General features: G+C 33.0%; 1 protein-coding gene across 1 annotated transcript in view; it reads left to right on the top strand.

Moving 5' to 3' along the window:
* Tmprss11d (transmembrane serine protease 11D) overlaps positions 1–16,119 on the top strand; it is a 57,781-nt gene that overhangs the window by 7,593 nt on the left and 34,069 nt on the right. The window contains 2 exon segments of the mRNA XM_078020718.1: positions 13,501–13,622; positions 15,941–16,059. Coding sequence (XP_077876844.1) covers positions 13,501–13,622; positions 15,941–16,059 — 241 coding nt within the window.

Below are 16,119 nucleotides of genomic sequence, written 5' to 3'. Positions count from 1 at the left end.
CACTTTTTTGTTTGGTCTATGAGAATAATTACCATTTATTAGTGACAGTAATTAAATAGAACTAATCATGATGAATTCAGTGAGGCTCTGATTCCAGTCTTCATTCCTCTTACCTAAGTTCCTGATAATAACCTTCAACCACTCATCCTGAAAGAACAGTTCCAGAACATTTCTGAATTCTCCATTCTATCATTTCCTTGGATATAATTCATCCAATGTGTGCTAAAATGTCTCTCTGGCTTAAAGATATTTATTAATAAATTCTTGCTTCTTAATTTGTTCATTATTAATGATCTATTTGTTTTGTATTTCTTCTACTCCATTATTCATAGAACCTTCTTTCCTATCTCTGCATTGCTGTACCCAACATTACAATGTTATGACCAATGTTTTAAAAAAAACTGATATATATCTTTACATTCAATTGGCAATTGTTAGAACTTTTTCAGTCAATATATAATTATCAAATTAATATTAGAAAATATACTACACTCAGGAAGCAAAATAATAATATTTATATTAAAATATATTTACATACCACCAAGTTCACCTATTCAAGGTGTCCAATTTATTGGTTTTAGTATATTTACAGAGAAGAGCAACCATCACCAAAGCCCATTTTCAGAACATTTTCCTACCAAAACATAATTGAGTTCTGAAGATATTCAAGTACTCATATCCCAAAGAGCAATTTGACAATAAATATTATGTATTTCTACTGTCATAAATATTTATTTATACTTTGTAAGTAGCTAGCAAGAAAAAAATGATGCCAGTAAGTCAAAGAACATCTTTAGTTAAAAATAAAAAAGAAAGAAAGTAAAGGGAAGGGAAGGGAAGAGAGGAAGAACACTTACCTATCTGAAAACCAAATACAGATATAAAAAAAATGCTATTTTGTCTGTCTTGGGTGAAACAGGCAAGGAAACAAGTCTTCAACAAAATAGTTGCTTCCTGCTTTGAAACTGGTGTAGATTAATGCCTATACTTTCCAGAACTCAGAAGTAATAGAATACAAACATTGAATGACAGTGCCCTCTAGAGTGCATGCTAGACTCCCACTGACTAACATTAATCCTCAAGGAGATAGGTAACCTGTGTCCAAGCTTTCTGTTAAAATTGTTAGTATTCAAACACTGGGGCATTTTCTTTAACAACAGCAGAGTCAATGAAGTATTTTCTCCATTGAGAATTTGATGACTTTTAGAGAAACATTTAAAATATTAGCATCATAAAGATCCATAAGAAACATGTCTATTCCTTCTATTTATAAATCACTTAGGCAGTTTCACCTTTCTAAATGGTGACACATTTTGCCATAATGCCCCTGTGTCCATTTATAGACAGAAAAGGCTTTTTAAGCTCAGTTATGGAAACAATAACCCACCCTTTGTACCACTGTACAGTGTCAGGAAAGATGACCTTTCTTATAAAAGCAAGTGTATACTAAGTATGACCAAGCAGAAATCAGAATATTCCTTAAAGCCATTGACTCTTTGCAGAAATATCTTCAAAGTCTTCAGATACTTTCTAGTCATAATTTCATAAGGTTGACTCTGTTATTGAATATGAGGGTATAAGCTGAGTGAGGAGAAACCAAACAAGTTTAACCAACCAGCAACCAACAGCATTTCTTCAAAACTTTGTCAACAGTCTGTACCATGCTCCAAGTAAATCATTTTGCTTTGAGGAAAGTAATGCATGAGTGACAATACAGATACACCATCTCTTTCCTTAGCCTAAAATAAGTTAACTACCGAATGAGGATCCAAAATTATCATCTGAAAAATCTTGCATTAAAAATGATGGGTGCAGGGCTGGGGTTGTAGCTCAGAGATAGATCGCTCACCTTCTATGTGTGAGGCACTGGGTTCAATCCTCAGGACCACATAAAAAAATAAAATTAAATTAAAATATTGTGTCCACCTATAAGTAAAAACAAAATATTAAAAAGAAATGATGGGTGCAGAACTTTGTCAGAACTCTGATTTTTAAAAAAGGAAGTACTTGGGGCTAGGGTTGTAGATCAGTGGTAGAGTGCTTGCCGAGCATATGTGAGTCACTGGATTGGATCCTTATCTCCAAATAAAAATAAATGAATAAAATAAAGGTATTGTGTCCATCTACAACTAAAATTAAAAGAAAGAAAGAGAGAGAGAGAGAGAGAGAGAGAGAGAGAGAGAGAGAGAGAGAGAAGAAAGAAAGAAAGAAAGAAAGAAAGAAAGAAAGAAAGAAAGAAAGAAAGAAAGAAAGAAAGAAAGAAAGAAAGAGACAAACTGTAAGTTTCATCGATTAAGTCTTCCTTGGTCAACAAATACTTTCCCTGAAAAGGCTATGAAATAAGCCCCATTCATGAATATTGACTTGTCTTTAGCATATGGCATATTCCTCTCTAGTCTTTTCAATATCAAATTCAGTTCCTTCCTTAGCCAATGTCATTCTAGAAATAGTTCTTGAATGTGTTAAATAGAAAGAAACCAGAGTAATGGAAACACTGTCTTATAAAATAAAGATATTATACACTAGTTGGTGTAAAGTTAGAAAGGAAATAAAATAAAATCCTCACCTCATGGAACCCTAAACCAGTGGAGGGAGACAAAACAAAACAAGTAAATTGTTTAGTATATTAGAAAGCTATAAGTTCTCCACAAAATAATAATAAAACAAATAAATATTAATAATAGAACAGAGAGAGTAGTTACACTTTTAAATAGGGTAGTTAGGAAGGTCTCACTGAGATGATGTCAATTGAAGAGTGACTCTAAAGAAACAAGGGAGAGAGCCCTGTGGAAACCTGAGTAAGAGTGCTCCAAGCAGAGGGAACAGGAAGTACCAATACCCCATGCTGGAGAGTGTCAGTTGTGCTAGAGGCTAAACAGGGAAACCAAGATTCCTGGAGCAAGATAAGGAGATAGAATAAAATGGGAGAAAAAAAATCAAAGTCATATGGAAATATGGGACTACATTAGAAGTTCCTGGAAGCAGAGTCTCCGTGAAGCATCAAGAATTTAAGAGTTAAAATGTTACAAGATAAATACCCAGTGTAGTACCAGATGACTGATAGATATATAGGCATCACCAGTTTTAGTCTTGAATATCCTAGAAAATGTTAAAATGTTCAAAAAAGTGTTGCCTCACAAAAGAAAAGCATATGACATTCAGCATGACATCCTTAGGAAGATAATCAATGTAGCTCATAAGTGGCATAGCTTGTATCAGATCATCTTGTTTAATTAGGTATTTCCTTCCCTTCTTTTGTGAAGGAAAAGGAATTATTACAAAAGAAGCATAGTGCTATTTTAAAATAAGAATAAATGCTCAGCTTGTAGCTGTGAACTAGTGAGGAAAATTATTCCAAAATTAGTTCTTTGACCTTGGTTTCCTTATACCATACCCTAAGTACCTAAAATAGCCAGATACTGATTGATGAGTTAATGAAGTAGCAGTGGTTCTTCTATCAACCATTTAAATAACCACACACCTAATTATCCAGCATGAGTAATTATTTAACCTATTTGCATTCATTTAACTGTCAGTGCTTTTTAAAGAATCAGTGTAGAGTAGAAAAAAAGAAGTACAGATCAAATTACATATTTCTTTCTTTTTTTCTTTTTGTAAGCTATATTACATTTTTATTTTCCCTGGGTCATGAATCACTCCAATTTTATTATTATATGTAAAATAATTCTACTTAAGACAATGGGGTGATCATGTGTTTGTAAATATTAATTGGCAGCTGCATATACACACACACATATAATTACCAAGTGCTTCCAATATTACTGGATGTCTAAAGCCACAATAATGGTAAATTCTTTATGAAGTCAAATTCATGTGTGGCTGCATAGATTAGAGTTACATTGTAGGTCGGTATTTTTATTCCAACTGTAGCAAAATGAATTGGTTTTACATACTCTTTTTCAGAGATTTAAATACTACCTCTAAGATAATGACTTCGGAAAAGAAACCTCCAGTCCTAAAATCATTGCTCAACCTAGAGCCACCTTTCCAGTTGACTTCTAGGATGACTATTATTTAACAAATACTACTAATTACTAAAATTAAATACAGATGGTTCTGGACTCATAATGGTTTGATTTAATAATATTTCATCTTCACCATGGTGTGAAAACAATACTTCAGTGGAGTTTATAACTTTAAATTTAGAATTTTGAGCTTTTTCCTGTATATCAATAGGCACCATGATATTATTACAATGCTAGGCAATAACAGCAAGTCATGATGCCTAGTCATCAACAGGAGGGTAGTATGCATGCATTACTAAGTTACAAAGTAAAAGGGTATATTAAATGCATTTTGATTTCTTCTATTTTCAACTTACTATAAAGATGGACTGATTGAAGTATAACCCTCACAATTGGGAAGAATCCATATTATTAAAATATCTTGAAAAATCTCAAATTCCTGTGACTAATATGATTAATCACCAGTGACTCAAATTCAATCCTCAAAGCCTCAATTTGGAATGCTGCTCCTACCTCCCGCACTGAATCCCCTACCAGAGAATAGTACTAATTTCTCATCTTCCATATTCCTTTCAAGTCTTCCCTTTTTGCTCCCACTCAGCCCCTACACAGCCCTAGGTCCCTCCTGTCTTACTAGAAGACTAATAAATAGTCTTTACGATGAGACTTTCTGCCTACTAACTCCCTCATATTGCAGTCAAATTAGGCCACCAAATTAATCTTTCCGAAACACTGCTATTTTCCTAAAAATTCTCATTTCAAAAAGCTTAATCATGCCCAAAAGCCAACATAGAGTCTATAATTAATCACTCTTCAGTCCTCCATAATCTTTATCAACTTGATTTTTCCAGATTATTTTTCCATCTGTTTGCCCACAAGCAATTTACTGGGCTAATTATATATACCGTTCTCCAAACACATCTGCACTTTCTATCTCTTTTGTTATTATTTCTTCATTTACCCAGAAGGCCCACCCATCCTTCAAGGCATAGCTCACCTGTCACATGTTCCACAAAGATTAGTAACAGTTTTCTCCTACCTTTATCCAAAAGTTATTTCTCTGACCTCTTAATTTCTATAGCATATAGAGTGATCATGTGGCACTTTTCACCTATCACTTTGTAGTATACTTAAGAAATTATATCTTGTTTATTTTTTCATGACTGGAAAAATAATAGGCATGTCCAAAACTCAATATTACTAGGCAAGTGTTCTACCACAGAATCACATCCCTACTTATTCAATAAATATTTCTGAGTAAAAGAATTAAAAACTATAGAAAAATAGAAAACTAATAGTAAACTTCTTCTACACTAGAAATACATCAATCAAGGAGAGTGTAGACATATGCCTTTCTTTCCATTCAAAGTTATTTGTGTGATAAAACTCAAGAGTCATTTGCAAGAAATTAGCATTCATGAAAAATGTTTTATAACTAAAGGTATAAATGTAGAAGTCATCTCTGAAAAAGAACATATATATAGAGAGAGAGTAAGAGGAAAAGATAGATGTTTATTATGGTATTGAATATTTTAAAAGACATGCAGTTTTTTCTCCAGGTAGTATAAATTAAAATATAAGCAGATAGTAATAAAGTAGAATTATATGTGGTGCTGAGGATCAAACTCAGGGCCCCGCATGTGCTAAGCAATTAAAATCATGAAAATAATTATTTTTGCTAAAAAAATTTTCTTGCACTTCCTTAGCCCTTTATATGAACTGCATATTATGTGCTCACAAAATATCCTATGCAGTGGGTGTTATTAAGATTATCATATAGTTGGGGGAAATAAAATTCCATGATGTTAAAAAGATTCATCCAGGATACTCAAAAGTCATTGGTATAAGGATCTTCATTTCTAAAGATCTTGCTATTATACTTCAGTTGTCCCTATAATAATACCTTCAATACCAGTGAACTTTATTTTACAAATTAATGTCACATATACTATTTTGATTCTTTTTGGATGAAAAAGCCATCATGTTGCCATGTTGCTCATTTTAAAAATAAAATAGCTGGAGCTTGGAGTAGTTATGGTTTATGTGAGCTCTCCTAGCTTCCATTTGACAGAGTTCTTGAATCCACATGTCCTTACTCTAGTCTAGTTCTCTTTCTATATGGTTCAGGGGAAGACTGGAAGCTGAGATGGAGGCTATCCCTGCTAAGCTGTTTGCCCCAGAGTAGAGTTGCATGCAACCCAAGGAACAGTCTTTTAAAAATTTTTGTCTCCCAAAGGAGTTACCCTTTTCTTTTTTTAATATTTATTTTTAGTTGTAGTTGGACACAATACCTTTATTTTATTGATTTATATGTGGTGCTGAGGATCAAACTCAGGGCCCCACAAGTGCTAGGCAAGCGCCACATCTGAGCCACAACCCCAGACAGGGAGTTGCCTTTTTCTAATTCTCACCAACTATTATATAGGCTAGTTCAGGTCCCTCATCACTTACCCAACCTCTCTGTCTTCAAGGGGTATAAAGTAATTTGTATCCTCAAGGAAAATAAACTTCTTTAATATAACTCAATATAAAAATAAATTAAAAAGTAAATCATTAAAATAAAGGTAGTACATTCTAAAGGTAAACACAAATTATTGTCACATACATTTTCCCATCCCAAAAGAATCAAAATAGTGTATGTGACATTAATTTGTGTTTACCTTTAGAATGTGGATTTGTGGTTCATGGATAGAATTCTAACCCTCCATATGAATCCAGAGTTTTCAAAATGCAGCATGGTCTTCAAGAAGTTGAAACTATGGGGGTGACTATGGCTCTGCCATCAAGTTGTGCAACCCTGAATCATGTTCAGTTCTTTTCCTTTTACAGTGCACCTTACACTTAAGTTTATCAAGAAAAATAATTTAAACAAAAGTTTTGGTCAAGATCAGTGATTTGTTGGAACAGGAGACAAAGATCCCTTCCTTCTACCCAATGTCCAACAGAGAAGCTATTCTATTTTCACCTATTTTATATTATTGGGCTTCTAAGCAAGACTTTGTTAAATAAAGTGTTCCTCAACTTAAAATAAATAAACCATTGCATTGAATAGTTTCTACTACCTGCCCTCGTGGTTAACAATCTAAAGTTAAAGAGACTGAAAAACAGAGGAAGTACCTTTACTATGGAACAATTTTACATATTCTTTGTAACTCCACATGTAATATAAAGACATAGGCACATATTCAAATATATGTATTTTAATGTCCTGTAGTATAAGGTCTGTAAAAACATTTTTTTAATTTTCCAATTTTAATGTCAACAATAAGGCAGTAATAAGTGTGATAGGAATTAGTAACAACCTATAATTAGTAGAAAATCTCCTCCCATCTGATGTAGGTATTTGCAATTTGAACTTGCCAGACCTGGATTCACATGACAGCTCTGAGTAATTTAATCTCTAAGCCTCTGTTTCCTCATCTATAAACTAAGGTTTTACAAAGATTAAATAAAATTATGTAGAAAATCTCAAACAGTGCCAGGTACATGGTAAGCATTTAATAGATGGTAGAGATTATTCTCTGACCTATATTTTTAATTGTCAGCATACAAAAAAAAGAATGTCCAGCATATAATTTGATAACAACTTCCTCCAATCTATTATAAAATCATTTTAAATTACTCTTTGCAGCCATTCATTAATTTTTACATAAATTATATCTGATGTGGACTCTGTGATGGATATTGTGCTTATGATGGAACATATACTGACAGACAAGATGTAGTTCCACCTTTCATGAGCTGAAGGGTCTAGAAGTGAAAGGCAGCACAAATATCATTGTTGCACACATAAGGTGATGATGAGCAAAACAGAAATTCACTAAACGTATGTATGGAGGGGGAGTGAGGTGCGGGGAACTACCTGGAAGAAGACAAATGATGCTTCAGTTAATCTCAAGGACAAAATGGGACTCATCCAAGCAACTGAACTATGAAGACTTTTTCCAGGCAAGAGAATACCATGCACATAACTGTTTGTAACATTTGTCTAGCTGGAGTAGAGTGAGCAGGTGAATATGTGGCAGAAGTTAAAACTACTGAGGTGATCATGATGTGCCTTAAATGCCATGTAGAAGGTTTAAATGATTTCCTAAAGATTTTGACAAGATAAAGGCAAATTTCAAATGAGGAAGGGGAAAGAGAGGATATAAGACCCTAATTTCAAAATTCCCTGGAAGTGTTTCAAAGAATCTATCAGAAAAAAGCAAAAACCCTAGATTCCTTTTCTCTCACATCTCACCAAATCCTCTGAAGTCTAAACTCAAAATATATTCAGATTGACCGCTTCTTATCACCTTTGCTGCTACTACCCTTGTCTAAGCCACCATTATCTCTCATGTGATCTCCTAAATGGTCTCCTACTCCATTCCAGGTCCATTATTCCTTTCTTAGCATCCAGAAAATCCTACTAAAGAAATACATATGATGTCACTCTTTGCTCAAAACCTCAAATTACTTTCTGTCTCACTAAAAACAAGGACCAAAGTCCTTAAATTCACAGCTCTAAATGATCCTCCCCCTTCTGACTCTATCTGCTATCTTTCTGATCTCATCTACCTGTACTAGTCTTTCAACTACTCATTCTACTCTATCAAGCTGCCCCATTTACTGTTCCTCAAATTTGCCAAGAGAGACTCTGCTTCAGACCTTAAAGCTGGTGTTCCCTCTAGACAAATCATTCTTCCTGTGTCTCCATGGCTAACTCACTCATCTCTTTTTGGTCTTTACTCAAATATTAGCTTCTTAGCAAGGTCTTTCCTGGCTATTCTAACATTGTATCACCTCATATATGCTCCTTTACCTACCTCCATGCTTTTTTCCTTATTTATTTTATTCATTTCTGTCTTCCCTACTTCCATCATTACAGGTGGGTCATAGTCTTTCCAGACAACTGTAATAGAATGGCATTGTCTATGTGACTTAGAAACAAAAGAAATTTATATCTCAGGCTGGGAAGACCAAGATCAAAATATTGGTAAATTCAGTGTCTGGTGAGAACCCATTCTCTAGTTATTGATGACCATCTTCTTACTGTAACCTCATATGGTATTAGGGTGAGAAATCTCTCTGGGATCTTTCTTTAAAGGACATTAATCCTATTCATGATAGTTCTGGCCTCATAATCTAATGGACTCCACCAAATCCCACCTTCAAATATCATCATTTTGGAGGTTCGGATTTCAACATATGTATTTTGAGAGGACACAGTCAGATCATTATAGCTAGTATGTCTGTTTCTGTTCACTGTATCCTTAGGACCCACAGCATTGCCTAAAACATTGTAGGCAGTTATCAGAGATTTCAAATATCAGGAATAAGATAATTGTTTTCACAGAGTTAAGATATAAAAATAACAGAGAAAAAGTTTTAGACAATAGGATAAGAATTATTTGTTTAGTGACAAGCTGAAAGTGGAAAGTGATATAAAGGAAGCAAGTGCAGCTAGTCTCTAGATCCCTCATGTAGGACACCAGGTAGATGTGAGTGACATTCACCAACATTAGAAATAATGGGAGGTGAATGAAGGCCAAGGGAAAAGATAACAAATTCAATTTTAAACTATTCATTTAAGGTGGTTGTAAAACATCCATAAGACATTGTGTGAATAACTGGAAATGATAGTATGGAGCTCAGAGAGACAAGGGTTAAAGATATATCTCAGGAAATATCCTACTGAGTGCTTGCTAAAACCATGACATGGATTGGGATCATTGAAGGAAGCTGCATAGCAGAAGAGAAGCTTTGTTACTATCATACCTGAAATCTCACTTAAATGAACACAAAATTATCTAAAAGTTCTTTCCATATATATCGTGTATACCTGAATTTACAATAAATCCTGTGACTCACTTCTCTCTTTCTTTCAGGTAATGGGAATTTATTGTCAAATTACACTATTAATTCATAGTTCAATATTAAGCACAACTATATAGACACGGCAGAGTTTAATTAATAGTCCTATATAAATATATTGAGGTGATTTCAAATCAAATCAAATCAATAATTATTTTATGGCATACTTACCATGTATGTGTAAGACAAAGTCCTGGACACTTAAAAAGTCCTCAGTAGATGTTCATTGCCTTCAGTTCTCTCAAGTGAGATCACAATAGTTCTTTCCTGTTCCCTGAAGTTTGTGGGAACTCAAGGAGTAATAGCATATAAGGAATTTTATGCTCTTTAATTCAGACCTATCTGGTTTTCATTTCTGTTTTTTTCTCCTGAAAAATCATGAGTTATTTGCTGCCTTCGCCTCACTTTTCAATAGTCAAAATGGAATCTTAATAGAGACTTTAAAACTATTATAGAAATTTGCAATATACATGTATAATGCCTGACAAAAGGCTTTCATGAAAAAAGTGTAGAAAGATATATTCCAACATTCATGTCATTTTCTTTAAGTTAGTAAAGCAAAGAGGAGAAGCTAGTTAAATATATAACATATTACAACTGATTATTTGGTATTCTATTTTAATGCAACCATTAAAAATCTCATTGATCAGAACTATGCATTGAAAGCAAAATATTTTTCTTGCACAGATTTCTACTGTATTATAAGTCAAAATTCAAACAGTGTTTACAAACATGTTTTTTATAATAATTTACCAAGTGAAGATTGTACATAATTCAGTTTGTGTCAACATAAACTTTATAATCAGCAACATGCAGAGGTTTGACAATATGTTACACTGCCAATAAGACAGCAGATACTTTTTCAGCTGTTTCTACAGGGTGGAACAATTGACTTGTATGTAATCATGGCTTGTAAGATTAAGGTAATTTGACTCCACCCTTTGTTTACTGAGTCATATGTCTCATGGTGCTTTTCAGTCATTGAGTTTAAGATGTGTTCAGTGAACTGAAAGAAAAATTGGCTCTAAAGTCATTCTAATGGGAGGCTCATCCAAGCTAGGCTGACTCTAGGATTTGGGGTTTTTGTTTTTTGTTTTTTTGCCTCCACTTTAATCCTTGTTTTTCGGTACCTCAGTAATTTTCACTCAGATTTCATCTCTGGCAATACAATCAATACTTAATTGCTCCAAGGAGGATTATCAATTGGAGACATTTAACCCTTTGGATTTTCCCCTGCCTCCAACTCTGTCTGCCACTACTCAGCAACAACTAATATTTACAGAATTCATTATTTACATTAATTTCATATACTGTGCTTTTGTGATCACATGTAACTACACCACAACCTCATGCAGTAACAGATAACTAAACTGAGGCTCAAAAATTTAGCAAATATCAAAGTGCTGATTTTCTCCCAAATGTTGTTCTTGTGATCAGTATCAGTGAAAGTTTTCACCAGTATAGCAAAATAAACAAACAGATAAATATAGTAAAAAAATTATAAAGCTGTATTATTCATCTCTTTTTATTATTAGGTTATTTCCTTCCTATTTTGCATGTATCTAAATGGATTTTTATAAAATGATCATGTTTGAACAGGGTCAGTTTTTATGACTTAAAATGTGCTAATTAAAACCTAGTAATATGTAAATTTAGAATCCACATGATGCTTGTAGGGTGTTTAGTATTCAAATCTTTCAGTTGTTTTTGATGTTCAAAAATTCCCAAAATAAAATATAGCAAAAGTATACAAAAAATTAAATGTACTTATTTAACAAAATTGAAAGTGGGTATATTCATGTGAATTTCCAATAATCTGAAAAGTTACTGGTCTCACTGGTTTGTGAATTGGTTAGAGCCCAAACTCCACCATGTGGAGTGAAACCTGTAAAACCTAATATCTGGAAACTGTTGGTTTTTTTTAACATTTTTTTAGTTGTTTATGGATCTTCATTTCATTTATTTGTTTATATGTGGAGCTGAGAATGGAACTCAGTGCCTTACACATGCTCTACTAAGCAGTCTACTACAGAGCCACAACCCCAGCCCTGGGAATTATTGATCTTACATCAGATTTTTAGTGAAACAAAACAGAAAAAAAATGGAATTCTGACTAGAATCTGATTAAATGAAACTGCTTTCCAACTCTGTGAAGATTTTTTTTAAATATTTTTTTAGTTGTTGACAAACCTTTATTTTATATACTCATGTGTGGTGCTAAGAATCGAACCCAGTGCCTCACACATGTTAGGCAAGCACTCTACAACTTCAGCCCTTCTGTGAAGGTTTTCAAATCTGGAACAGACCTGGAAGTTAGTACTTGCAACTATTATTTATAAATATTATAAACATTTATAAAATACCTATATATGCCATGTACCCTAAAATGTGTCACAAAGACCAGCATGAAAACCATCTTTACTTTCATGGTGTTCAAACCCTTGTGAATAACCTATTTAACTACAAATATTTAATTTTTAATGTTTATTTAATATAACCTCATTTAATCTTCAAAACAGAGGTAGGTATTGTTTCCATTTCTTAGATAAAATGTCTTAGATAAACTTTAGTATGTTCCTAGGGATTGTACCCAGGTGGTGGTGTATGCCTGTAATCCCAGCTATTTGGAAGGCTGAGGCAGGAGAATCATAAATTCAAGGACAGTCTGGGTAACTTTCTGAGACCCTATCTCCAAATTAAAAAAAAAAAAAAGTATTGGGAATGTAGCTCAGTAGTAGAGCACTTGCCTACCAGAGCAAGGCCATGGGTTCAATCCCTAGAATCTAAAAAAATAAATAGATAGATAGATAAATAAAATAAAACAAAATAAAATCACAGTCTCAGATAAATGGCAAGGAGAACCAAAATTCACAGCCAACTCCTCTTGTGCCCTCCCCTGTGGGAGTGTGTGTAACTCTCTGTGTAGTGGAGGGAGTGAGGCAGTGAAAAAGGTCTTCCTGATTGATATACTTAATAGAATATGAAATACTGTACTACTACACTATTACAAATCTACTGACCTACACTGCTGTTGACAAATTAATGGGGGGAAATGGTAAATTACAGAAATCCTCTGGTGTTGGAGCAATTCTAATCCATTTCAGGTGCTGGCTACTCTCCTGGATCCCAGCCCCTTGTTTCTGCCCACATTATCATTTTTAATAATATGATTATCACAATGAAGATTGCTTCTGATCTTACTCCCTCAACCCCTACTTCTTTCCTCTTCTCCACCCTTCTTGTCTTCCAAAATTATTTCTCTTTAGTATGTTCCTAGGGATTGTACCCAGGTGAGGCGGGTTGCTACAGTAATATCTAGTCCATTCTCTTGAAAAGCATTGCTGCAAAAGACAATGATAAGTTATTCTTGAGAAATACACCAATTGTTAGAAATTTCTAACAGAAAGCAACTCCAAACCACAGCTCAGATTTCCTTATGTTTCCATCAAATTACTTAGTCAATAATTTTGTGCAGGAAAACAATAACAACAAACCCTTGAAAGAAAAAAAACATTAAAAGAGAACCTTGCTCAGTTCAGGTTCATTTCTAGGACTATATTTCCATCAATGGAGCTAAGAGACTGAGAAAGACAGAAGATTATAAGCATGGAAATGATTGATTTTCTGAGTGAAACAAGTGACCTCTTCTCTTTCTCTTCAGACCAGCATGGGCGCCATCAAATTCGAGATTCCTGAATCCATATATAGTATGTTTCATCACCGTGGCAGTGGTGGTGATCCTGGCAGTGATCGTAGGTCTACTTATTCACTTTTTAGCTTTTAGTAAGTATCAGAGACTATTACTTTTCAGACTAAATAATTAAATATACTTTCAGATTAAAAATATGATCTCTCTTGTTACTACTTATTTCTTAATACAAAGTGATCTTAGAATGCTTCTCTACTTTCATATCTATATTTCCTCTCAATAAGCATTTTATCTCTTCTCCTTTTGAGTCTTTTTAAATATACAAATAATACATCTTTAATATATCAAACATTGCTACCCATGCAAGAACCATTCTAGACAAAAAAAGAAAGTCATCATACTTTTCTGATGTTAAAATTTGGTTCATTTTGGTTTTTTGTTAATACCATGATTGCCTTCCTCATTTAACCTCTTAATAAAATCATAAAACTTAAATATTGTAATGAACCTTAAGTTTCACCAGCTAAAATTTGTATATGGCTAAGAATTTATTAATTCACACTCCATCTCTTAAAATCAGATTTTTGTAAGCAAAACAGTTATGAAGACCAGTAGATGAATTTGCAGTTGAGAAGTAGAAAGGGGTAATGCCAAACTTTAAAAAAGATTCTGTGCTTTTATCATTTGTTTCTCTTATCATTTGTTTTTAACATTTTTATATCACCAATAAGATTAAAAAACATGGACTAGAAAAATAATAAAAGAATACACAGTTTATTCATTCACAAATACCTTTCCTTAAAATCTTGATGAATATTCTTTCAGAAGCTTTCACATATAAAATGTGTCAAGTTTTACTATGCAATAGCAAGCATCATAATCTTTTTTCACTTAAGTATTTCTTTGTGGTTATTTATTTTTATTTTAGACATAATTATGATAAATCATTTAAATACTGTGCATGAATGTACCAAGTGGCATGTGTCTGGAGAGAAAAAGAGAGAACATAATTTATCATATATCCTAATGTAAACAGGTCAAAGTCCTTAGCTATAAAAAGGCTGAAAAATTCACAATGATGCAATAAAATTACCAAGCTAGAGAAAAATATTAATATGGTATAATTTTACATGATCAAATATAAAGACTATAGCTAAATTTTGCTTTTGACTATATTTTGCTATCAAATCACCTGGAGTTAACTATCAGTAAGAATAATTACAGAAGAAGGAAAAAGACATCAAGTTTCAAATTATATTAATTGAATTTCACTCCTAATGAGATTCTCTTATAACATTGGAACACAAAGAGGAGGTACTTACTTTAGTGAATCCTGTTTAAATAATGTCCCAGTAATCACTTATAATGTCAAAATGACTTGTCCCTCAGTTACAAAGACCATCCTCTCCATAGGATCTCCAACTCTTTCCTCAAACACTTCTCTGCATAAGTTATGTACATAAATGATAAAAATAAAGCATCAATTTTTTCTAAGAAAGGTTATTTTGGGTTATGTCCATATTCATGATGTTTCTGAGTTGTGTACAGGTGTGTTTTAGGGATCTTGGTCTTAACACAGCCAAATATATATTCTGGAAGATCCTTTTTGATGAAAACAGCTCAGAGTGGATTACCAGATTAGATATGCTGTCAGAAAATTTATTTTCTAGCTTTTTCAAAAAAAAATTAAGTCAAATCACTAATTCCATTAAGCAATTTTATTTGAAATAATTTTTTAAAATTTTTTTAGTTGTAGATGGACACAGCACCATTTTTTATTTTATTTATGTTTATGTGGTGCTGAGGATCAAACCCAGTGCTTCAATATGTGCTAGGAGAGCATTCTACCATTAAGACACAACTTCAGATCCTTGACATAACTTTTAAACTATTCAGTTATTTGAATTCTTCCATAGAAATAAATGAATAGTATATTAAAATATTTAATATTTCTTAAATGAATAAGCCACAAAGCTCCCTAAGTTATAGTAAGAATGAAAACTATAGCACTCTGAACAATTTTTTTAATATAGCAACTAATTTATCTATAATGTCACCTTTATCAAATGCTCAATTCCTCCTTTCTATTTTTATTTATTTATTTTTATGTGGTGCTGAGGATTGAACCCAGGCCCTCGCATGTGCTTGGTGAGCACTCTACTGCTGAGGCACAACCCCAGCCCAGCACTCTGAACAATTTTTAATGTCTCAAATAATAATTCTACTATGATATTAATATAGCTTTCACAATTCTAGCTTTGCCAATCTTTATAAATATTGAAAGAAAATAATTTTACTGTAGGTACCTATATATTAAATATATAGTTTTCTATCTTTCAAGTAAAGCAAATTTTAATTGTATAATATAACTTCCCATAATCCTGAATAAAATGAAGATTCAACTACTTGAATACTTATGTGAGATTAATCTTTTTTTTTCTTTCTTCTTCAGATCAAAAAGCTTGCTTTTACCATAGCAGTTTTCAAATACTAAACGTTGAATATAATGATCAGTTAAGTTCACCAGCTACACAGGAATGTAGGAGTTTGAGTGAAAAGATTGAATCTATGGTATGTGGATATTGTCTTTATTCCATTGTACGATTATCATTAATAAACCTAACATTTTAA

The sequence above is a fragment of the Ictidomys tridecemlineatus genome, chromosome 9 (genome assembly GCF_052094955.1).
Source record: "Ictidomys tridecemlineatus isolate mIctTri1 chromosome 9, mIctTri1.hap1, whole genome shotgun sequence".
Classification (NCBI taxonomy): Eukaryota; Metazoa; Chordata; class Mammalia; order Rodentia; family Sciuridae; genus Ictidomys; species Ictidomys tridecemlineatus.
Note: the sequence above shows the minus strand (reverse complement) of the source record. Positions and strands in the feature narration are given on the sequence as shown.